The sequence below is a fragment of the Pinus tabuliformis genome, chromosome Q (genome assembly GCF_031772625.1).
Source record: "Pinus tabuliformis cultivar Carrire ecotype Pingquan chromosome Q, CPIR1, whole genome shotgun sequence".
NCBI lineage: Eukaryota > Viridiplantae > Streptophyta > Pinopsida > Pinales > Pinaceae > Pinus > Pinus tabuliformis.
This window is the reverse complement of record NC_142296.1, coordinates 536,548,321-536,558,503: the sequence shown is the minus strand read 5'-3', so window position 1 is coordinate 536,558,503 and position 10,183 is coordinate 536,548,321. Positions and strand designations below refer to the sequence as shown.

The following is a 10,183-nucleotide window of genomic DNA, read 5'->3' as shown; positions in this document are numbered from 1 at the left end:
TTATTTATTATTGTTATTATTTGTATTATATCTATTATAAATAAAGGAAAACTAAAAAGGAAACAGGATCTAATTATTTCTGAATAAACTAAAAATGATCATTTAGTTATAAGAAATCATCTGTCTTCGGAGATTATATACTATTGCACCACATAATTTCAAAAATACGGATAAGGTAGTGGTGCATATAGATTTTTCAACTGTGGGGCCTAGTTAACAAAGGAGGCAGATATAGCCCAATGTAAATACAAAGTGTTACAAGGTTTACAACCAGCAATACAAGACAGTTCAGGAAGGATAGTTGCATCTTTTACTGAAGAAAGGAATGAAGATTGCATAGACAACCATCACAAATAAAGGCAGCAGAGAGCTTACCACAGAACAAAATGACAAAAGACAATTAAGAACACAATAGGACTTGGGAAATCATTGTGATGGTCCATTAGGTACGGAGCTTTGGACACTTATTGTTACAACAAAATGTTGTGGGGTGTCACATATAATTCAACCATGGGACCTTGCTACTTAAAAGCAGCAGGAGACAGTCAAATGCAAGTACCAAGTATAATGAAGTTGCACCCAGATGCAGATTTCCTTGAAGAATAGTTGCATGTTCAGTTGGTGAAAATTCACTATTTGCATTTGAGTGAAAAGTTAACCAAAAAATATACGCTCCAAAACGCTCCATGACTTGGAAGGGTGTCTGAGATCACTGTAGTGTTCATTAGGTCGGAAGCTGTGGGCACTTCATGTTGCAACAAAATGTTGTGGCTAATCACATATCTTGGCACATTTTAGTTCTAGATATGAAATGAGAGCATGTAACTTCATATTTACTTCATTGAAGCAGGATAATGTGTAGAAAGGAAGGTTCCGGGCATCATCTTGGAATTGGACATCAAGAAAATAATAGAAGCAAAGCAAATCAAGAGCAACAGAAAAACACAAGTAGGAATAACACCTCCAGCAACCATAGCGCAAAAAGAGGCCAAAATCCACATTTGATGGACAGAAGTTTTCCCCTTTTATATATTCATATTGGGAAGAAGATATCTACACATTCTGCAAAACCTACGATATATGCCTTAAAAGCGTGTATTTTCCTTGATACTTTGCTTTGAAATTATATATCTATAAGTTCACAAACATTCTTGCACTGAAAATTTATTGATTATGACCCTATTCACCTTCTTCAAAAACCAAACAATCCCCTGCAAGTTATGGACAGCCATGTTCACAGTTTTTTATCGACACACCAGAAATGTAAACCCATACAAATTATATGTTTGTGAAAATTATTGTATATTGTATATATAGCTACCTTGAACATGCAGCAATAAAAAAACTAATGTGGTAAAAAACAATATAATAGTTTGAGTTTCAAATCATTATGATACATTGGCAGAGTTTCTCAATATGTGGGGAAGTGCAAGATGGATTCCTAGTTAGCCTGTGTCATGGGTTTCATGTATCTCACCAAATTGCTATTGTGCTTTCTATCTCTACACATTCCATATAACTGATTGTCTTTCTGTTCTGGGAAGTCACAGGCCACAAGTACTGAATAGTTGATCACAGCCACAGCATTTTTCCTTACACTGATAAACCACTTCCAACAGTTCCCATGGGATTGTCAATCCAATCTTCTGCCTTCTAATTTCTACGCATTCCACAAAACCAAGTGCCTTGTAGTTTTGTGAGGTCATATAACAACAGATGATGAAAATTTATTGGCACTGCTATATTTTCCAATAGATTGATGAAACTTCCAAGTTCAAAAGTTCCAAGAAAGTGTCTCATTTATGTCATTAAGCATGAAACACGGAATTCCCCCACACAATATTGATAATTTGCATGAAAGTCAAGCCTAAAACACCAGCCAACATTTGCTATTCCAATCTTGCTAGCATTTATCAGTCCCCAATATTTAAAAGTGCAAGAAATAACAAAAGCCAAGTACTAAAAATAAACAAGTAATTCAAATGCGCAATACACTAACAGAACTTTTCACACACCTAGTGGACCGTGGTGAGTTAATCAATAAATCATTGGAGTTACAAACAGAGCTCTTGGCTCTACACCAAACTGCTGAGCAAAAAGGAGCGTGCAGATAATTTACCTTACCTAGATAAGGTTTGGTTGAAATAAAGCCTAGTTAGTATACCACTTGTCCTCTGATCAGCCAGGGTTCAGGACTGTTGAAAAATAAAATTCCACAACAAAATTACACCTTATAATAATTGTCTACCGAGGGATCTTAATCGGTTAGACAAAAAACATTAATATCTCCAACTGAAGTTCTACAATGAATAAGTTCTTTACCTTCTCCAATAGATGAATAAAACTGCCTATTATTTTATGTGACAAAATGATTTAGCAGAAACAGTTCATGGGCCAAGCCCAAGAATACAATTTTTGCAAGGGAATTGTCGACAACTCTTTTCACAACCCATGCAAATATTTCAAGTTACCTTCTCCAAAACTTCTTCATTTCAGATATTGAGGGGCTCTGCCTCTGTATCCCGCTCCTTGTTTACACCCCAAGTATCTAGAGATTCTGCAAATAAGAAAGAAACTGTATGAACACGTTGATAAAAAACCTAGAAAGAAGTTCAAAATCATAGAAAAATAAAAAGCCAACACCTTTCCACAGACCTAACATCAGTTACATGACAAAGTGTGTGCATCTTACTTGTGACTCAGCTTAAAATCAGTTACTTGACAGAAGTTTGTAAGACTTACTTGTCTTGTGACTCTCTGCAACAACCATGAGCCGCCTTTGGAGAACTGATGCCATGAAGAGGAAGATGGCACACATACCAAACATGACTGTGATTGGGAAGGCATTGACCTTTCATAAAGAAGAAAAGAAAGAAAAGTTTGAGTGATTTCAAAACTTTTAAATGGTTTCCAAAAAATTCCATAAAACATACCAAAACAAAAAGTTCCTTAGTTAAGACTTGTTAATCCCCGTTTATATACAATACAATGCTCCTGCTCATGACATCCATATTGAAAAATGAGATTAGAAGGTCTTGTGGCCTTACATTGTAAAGCACAACACAGACAAATATGTTCAAAGGTATCCGGAAGAAGTTCATAATTGTGCTCCTAGACTCCTCAGGAATGTATTGTGATCGCATTTTCATAATCGAGGGCCAGAAAATTCCCACACAGGCCTCAAACACACAGAAACCAAGAAGCTGGAGACGCCCTCCTGGTGTAATGCTTCCACCTTTTTCTGTGCTGGGCTCTAAAAGGAACTGCTCATAGCAAGCGCACAAAATGTCCTCAGATCCACAGTATGCTGATGTTTCATATAAATAAATTCTATCAGAAGACACAAAGGAATAGTAAAGCTAAGACATACAGTAGTTATGAGAGGAAGGAGGAAGGATCCTGCAGCAACAAGGAATACAATCTGCATGTAGCTCTCCGCCTTGACTGTTTGGCGGGCCAGGAGTCTAGAGGCAAGGGAACTTCCCAGCATTGAAGACAACATAAATGTTGCAAATATGAACCCATGAGGAATATCCTGTTCATTTGGGCTCAGAGCAGGTGTCCAAAGAAATACAAATGTGTACATTGAACCTTCAAATAAGGACTGTATAGCTCCCAGCAATGCAATCTTCTCATCTACTCATCAAAATGAGCAACATAGTTGTCAAGACTAAACATAAGGAAAAGCTCTACCATCATCCGTCTATCTGACATATAGTTCAAAAACGGCAAGATATTTGGAGATGACAGAGTTTAAACACTTACCTGAAGCAATAGCTGTGGCAGCACCCTTGAACTGAGTAAGTAGATCCTTATTCTCCGAAGGATCTCCATAGTTCTCTGTCCAGGTGGAGAAGATAATGGCCATCCCTATAGCTAAGAAGCATGCTGCAGCATCAAACGGAGAAACTGGACCAAAGCCTAGAGTGTCAGCAAGGGTATTGGCAAACAACCCAGAGAGAATGGCTACAAGACCATTGCCAAGGAATATTGCCTTTGAAAAGGTGAATGATAACCATTGTGGATCAAAACCCCTCTGCAAGAAACCAAAAAAACCTCAAGTGACCAGAATATCTTAGCATATGCCTTGCTAATTTTTCTTATATTTCTTTCTACAAAAGGTAAAAATTGTCTTCAGATTTCAGGCCAACTCCAACAACACATTAATGAGAGAGAGAAACTACATGCTATGCAAAATAATTCTAAATACACCAGGTCTTTCAGCATTGCTGCATGCACATGATGTAAACATGCAGAAACTACCCCAACTTTCTGTGCAAGATGGATATATTCATTACCTTGAAATGTTCAGCAACAAGCCATGATTCAAAAGCTGAAAATAGAAGAGATGTGGCAATGCCTCCAAGAATACGGCCAATCATCAATATTTTGTACTCAGGAGAATGCTTTGTAATACAACTCAATATATACGTTATGCAGTATGTTATACAAGCCCTCTTCCGACCCCTGCAGATAGAACAACATATTAGAATAGATCTATTTTATTAGTTATTTTTGTTCTCAGTAATTGCCACAATACAAGTGCACAGCTACAAAGCATACGGAGTGTTAATATCTTACTGTTTATCAGCTAAAGATCCCACAATCGTGCCAAATAACATAGATGACCCGAAGCCTGCAATGAAGAGTCTTCCAATATCTCCTTTGCCGAAACCATACGTGCTGTAAAGATAGTAAACGTAGGGCCCTTGTAACCAATCTCCAGCTACGTTACAATGAAAAGAGAAACCATTAGGCGAAGGAAAGAGCCGGGCTAGTATTATCAGAATGAGTAAGCCAATAACGTCCAATTCTGTAGAGTATCTCTATTTCATGAATGCCTTGTCAGCAGATGAACCGGGATATCAACCAACCACTTAATAACTTATTGGGCAAAACCAAAGAAGATTTACATCAGAAACCCAAAACATCTAGAATTACGAAGTTAAATAACTACTGATCTATAAACGGGTCAAATTACAACAATAACCCCTACTGATAAAACACGCATGGACAGTCAACAAAATTCAAACATGTTAGACCCCGTCGACTGTCCAAGTGGTAACGACGAACTACCTTCACCGATTAACATATACAACAGCAAACAATGCTAAAAGGAAAATTAAACGGTAGACCCAAAAAAAAGCATATCCAAAAACATTAAAGTAATCTAATTATTTCCGATCTCCTTCAGGAGAAACATGCTGAGTCATGACGGTCCTCGATGGTTACAACCAGATCCTCGAGTTTTATGAAATGTGATTCAAAGTTCCACTCATTCACTATGAGCTAAGATCTTTACAGACAAAAGAGGAACACACTGACACTTCTCTAAGCACTGACCAATATCTGAAGCTGAACTAGACGGTGAGGCAGCGTTTCTTTAAGCATATGCACAAACTGATTTAATTTCGGGGGAATGCCTCGACTAACACCAATCAGTTTGTTTTTACACATTCCTCAATTTCAGCAATGACAAAAAATAAAAATAAAAATAAAAACAAATTTCCTAACGAGAATCTAACATTGAAGGCAAGATTGTGTAAAATAACCAGATGACACCTTACAACTTGCGAACTGAATAGCTTAAACAGCAGTGCCGGGAAGAACTATAACAGGCATTTTAGCACAGAGTATCTAAACACCAGATCTTGTACTAAAACCCTTGAGATCTCGTTTCCCAGAGGTAAATTGAAACTGTCGGCACCTCGAAGCCTCCATAATAAAGAGAAATTCTGAAAACATAACTTCTTAACAGCCGATTGCATTACAGCATTAAAACAAACATGTCAAATTTTCCAGATCTCCACTTAAGCTCCTTAAAACCCTAATTGTACATTCAAACAGGCCAATGCTCTACAATTTAAAACCTAAATTAACTCGCAAAAGCTCCGAAAACAAAGCGTAACCATACAAATCCAAGAACTTACCCATCATAAGACTGTAAACCACGAGATAATTGTTCTTGAACGAATTGAACGCTGAAGGAGTCGTAATTCGATCTTTGTTGCTCTTGCTGAGCTCAAACACTGCCACAATGGCCGTCAGTACTCCAAAGACGACATAGTAAAAGAGCTCCATTCTGGCCCTGGCCTTTTCAGATCTCCAATTCCTTAAACCCTGGATGCTCAGATATCCGCGCAGCCGTGACCTCAAAAACCAATCAATCGATCGGGAAAAACGAGGAAAATGTGAATCCAATGAGAGCGCAGGTGGATCTGCGCAGAGAATTGCAACAATGGCAGGAAGACAGAGAAGAATGAGGGTTCAGGATATTGAGCCAAGGACTGAACATATAAAGATTCAGCAGCGGCACGCGGAAATAATTCAGATAAAAAATGTTGAATCTGAAATTTTACAGCTGAGCATGAAAATTCAACCTGATTTTTTAACCTAGGGTATTTTCCTACGTGGCCCACGCTATTCGGCTGTGGACCCCACATGATGGAGTGGGATGTTAATAAAAAATTAATTGTTGAATTGACAATTGACAATTGTTGATTCAATTCAACGAATTGAATCCCTGCACAAAAAATTAATTAATAAATTCGTCGGTGAGATATTTAAAAGAAAGAAATAAAATTATTTAAGGTTAACCAGGCTAAAAATACCGGGGCGAATTCTGGTTTCTCATTAAAAAAATAATTAAATATTAGGTAGAAATCTTCACTATTTTTGTAACATTTTAAAAATCATTTGGTAGAAATATTCACCATCGAGGATTTATAAATAATTAACATCGTAGATCAAGATGTATATTATTAAATTTAAAAATTTTATTCTCCAGAATTTAAGATATTTGATAAAGGTTGTTACCTCGGGATATATTTTGTAAATAATTAATGTGTATGGTGTATATTTAAATGTTTTATGTTTTTGGTTTGTTGATATATTTTTATTAGTTTTATATTGATATAAATAATTAAAATATAAAAAAATAATGTTTTTATTATAGAATTAAATAAATTGGATTTATATTTTTTTCCACATGAAAAAGTTGGTAACCTTTTATTTATAAAAATGAAAAGTTATACTTTTTTTTCAGAAGGAAAAAATCGGCATATTATATATTGAGAAAGATATATTGATCGAGTTACATTGTGGATCATATGCTTGGAGATCCTGTTGAGCGCATATGTATTTGATAACTGATAGTAACAGAATGAGTGCCTGGTATAGAAAAAGACTGCACATGGGACGATATGAGAGTATAATAGAGGGGAGCAGAAGCTAGCAGAGAGAAATGAGAGCATAATGTCGACCTGTAGTCAAAATGATAAAAAGCGTCTGCAGCAGCAGAAACCATGGAGGAACATGAGTAAACAAAGACTATAACCGCCATATAGATGGCATGCTTGAGACATATACAAAGTATGCAGAAACCTGTGCGCGCATGGGCAAGAAGCGGCGTTCAGTCAGCCTGTGTGGGCATTGATCCCATGATAAGGGGCAGAATAGAGAGCAACGGCAGGCAGGAGGCCTGAAAAATGTGTCGGTTGCGCCATGTCCAAATATTCCAGCAAGTGAGGCAGAAGAGAGCTTGTCTGGCGGAGCTTTGATCCGCCCACCATAAAAAGGCATCCTGAACGGAGGAGAATGAACAGTGAGTGAAACTGAGAAGAGTGGAGAGATCATACCAGATTGCTTGAGCAGCAGGGCATTGAAGAAACATATGTAAGTTGGATTCATTCTCCTGAAGGCAGAGGACACATCTGCCAGGCCCATGCCAGCCTTTCCTCTGTAAAACATCCCAGGAGAGGTTTTTGTCGAAGAAGAGTAGCCAAGAGAAAAGGATGGTTTTTAGAGGGCAAGGGGCCTTCCAGAGCTTAGCAGGAAAGAAGGAGGGGAGAGGGGGGAGATTAGCAATGGAGGAGGAGTAAATATTTCTGACAGAGACATGATGGATATTAGAGTCAGTGGACCAGATAAGGGAGTCTGTATTGCCGTGTTGGACTATCCCCTGGTGAGAGAAATGGGAGGTGAATGAGAGCCATAGGGGGCGGAGAGGGGGAGGGATGGCAAGTTGGAGGTCAGATTTCCAAATGGGATTAAGGGATGACCAGGAGTCAATGAGGGAGTTCCACGTGAATAAGCCTCTGGAATGGAAGAAAAGGAGAAGGGAAGGGGGGATCATAGATTCCAGATTGTAGAGGGTGGGGTCAATGCCGATAAGGATAGAGGATCCATTAGAAAGAGTCCATTTGAGGTGTTTCCGGAAGAAGGGGAGAACCTTTTTGAAACAGAGCCAGATGGGGGAACCAGAACGAATGCCAAGAGAGGATCGGTGGAACCAGAAAGCCAGAGGCCGGCCTTTTAGGTACTTTTGTTTCATTAAGAGGCTCCACGGTCCGTTTCCAAAGAAACCCCTGTGTATTGATTTGCATATGAGCGCTTTGCCAAAATGTTGCATATCGAGGAGGCCCCATCCGCTTTTATCTTTGGGCCGAGAGATGGAACTCATCTTAACCAAATGGAGTTTAATTGGTGACGATCGACCGCTCCACAAGAAAGTAGCAGCAATGGAGGTCAGTTGCTTGATAATGTAAGTTGGAAGAACAAAGAGGTGGCACCAATAAACAGACAGTTGAGTGAGGACAGACCGAATGAGGATGTATCTGCCTGCAAGAGAGAGGAGGCGCAATTCCCATTTGGATATCTTTTGGAGGAAGCGGTCCACCAGCCAGGCCCAATCTAAACATTGCGTTCCCATTGCTTTGAGGCGAAAGCCTAGGTAGATGAAACCGTCTTTTAAGAGGGCAATGCTGATTCCAAAGCGGTCAGCTATCCATTGGGCGAGAGCAGGATCCGAATTATTGTGATACAAAACTGATTTTCCACAGTTAATGGAGAGACCAGTGGCAGCTTGGAATCTTTTGAAAAGCAAGAAGAGAAAGATCCATGATTGCTTACAGAGCATGGCGAAGAGGAGGATATCGTCTACAAAGAAGTTGTGGGAGAGGGAGATGTCCCTGCATATGCGGACCGGCTTGAATCTATCTTCACCCACGGCATGGTTGATGTGAGAGCTGAGGCAGTTCATAACCAATATAAAGAGGAGCGGGGAGAGGGGGCATCCCTGAGAGGGGGCATCCCTGAGAGGGGAGCATATGCATTGAAGCATTTCCGGAAGTTGTCTATTGGGCTCATGTGTTTTTGCACGCAATGCCACGTAGCAAGGCTACCTTGCATTCAAAAAGAATGAAAGGGAAAAAAAAAAAGAAAAGGGAAGAGAGAAAGAGGAAAAAAGCAGAAATAAATTGGATTTATATAGAGAGAGTTTAATTTATAAATGAAATGATTTTTTTCACGATTATCTTTTTAGTTAATTTTAATTAAAATTTGATAGAGTTTTTTTAAAATTTGAGTTTAAATGGTTTAATTAGCATAATTTGAGTGCTTTAAAAAAAATTTAAAGGGTTGAATCTATTTATGTATTCAAAAATGTATTTTAGACAACAATAAAATCTTGAAATTGTATTACCAGATTTTAGTAAATTCTGATAAAAAAATTATTTCATCTATAAATTAGATTAAGCCTATATTATGATATTTATTAAGTTGTAAAATATATTTTATGAAATTTTAAATGGATAATAAATAAATATTTATAATTTTATAAATTATTGATTTAAAATTTAAATTTAATTTAAAAATAAAATTTACCAAGTATATAATATTTAATTAAATAAAATTTACCAAGTATATAATATTTAATTAAATGGTAAAAACGTGTTTGTAAAAGTTATTGATTCAAAATCCAAAAGTTTTTTTAAAAAATAAAAGTTGCCCAATGCATAAGCAAAATATATAATCTCTAATTAATTCATAAAAAATTGTTTGTAAAACGTCATTAATCCAAAATACAGAAAATTGCTTTCAAAAGTAAAAGTTGGACCATGCAAAATCTTTAAGATATAAAGAAAAATTTTAAGTGGGATTCTTTACTTATTTTATTACGGAAGTTTGGAATATGTGTTATTAAAGTAACCTTTTATGAAATTTGATTAATGGAGAAATTTGTTTAATGGGGTTTTTCTTTGTTTATATTGAAATTTTTGTATTTTAAAAATTGATTTTGAAATGTATGTTGAGTTAAAAATAATAGTGTTGTTTTAAAATTATTATTATTAGTTTTTTAAATTTAGAAAGTGATTTTGTGAAATAAGTTTTTAAATTAATATGA

At 36.9% G+C, this 10,183-nt stretch overlaps 1 protein-coding gene across 1 annotated transcript; it reads right to left on the bottom strand.

The window, feature by feature from the left end:
• Positions 1 to 1,995: 1,995 nt before the first annotated feature.
• On the bottom strand, positions 1,996 to 6,326 carry LOC149220562 (uncharacterized). Its single transcript, XM_089384813.1, has 8 exons — positions 5,931 to 6,326; positions 4,582 to 4,726; positions 4,299 to 4,467; positions 3,766 to 4,036; positions 3,371 to 3,636; positions 3,048 to 3,263; positions 2,743 to 2,851; positions 1,996 to 2,557 (listed from the first exon to the last, which is right to left on the bottom strand). Exons 1-8 carry the CDS (start codon positions 6,079 to 6,081, stop codon positions 2,493 to 2,495), a joined length of 1,392 nt encoding a protein of 463 aa, XP_089240939.1. The 5' UTR covers positions 6,082 to 6,326; the 3' UTR covers positions 1,996 to 2,492.
• Between the last annotated feature and the right edge of the window lie 3,857 nt (positions 6,327 to 10,183).

Excerpts from the sequence above, each read along its gene's own strand:
- LOC149220562 (XM_089384813.1), bottom strand. The coding sequence starts at position 6,081 with ATGGAGCTCTTTTACTATGTCGTCTTTGGAGTACTGACGGCCATTGTG. Across the intron at positions 4,037-4,298 it reads TTGTTGCTGAACATTTCAAG|AGGGGTTTTGATCCACAATG; the intron begins GTAATGAATATA and ends GGTTTCTTGCAG. Across the intron at positions 2,852-3,047 it reads TCTGTGTTGTGCTTTACAAT|GTCAATGCCTTCCCAATCAC; the intron begins GTAAGGCCACAA and ends TCTTTATGAAAG.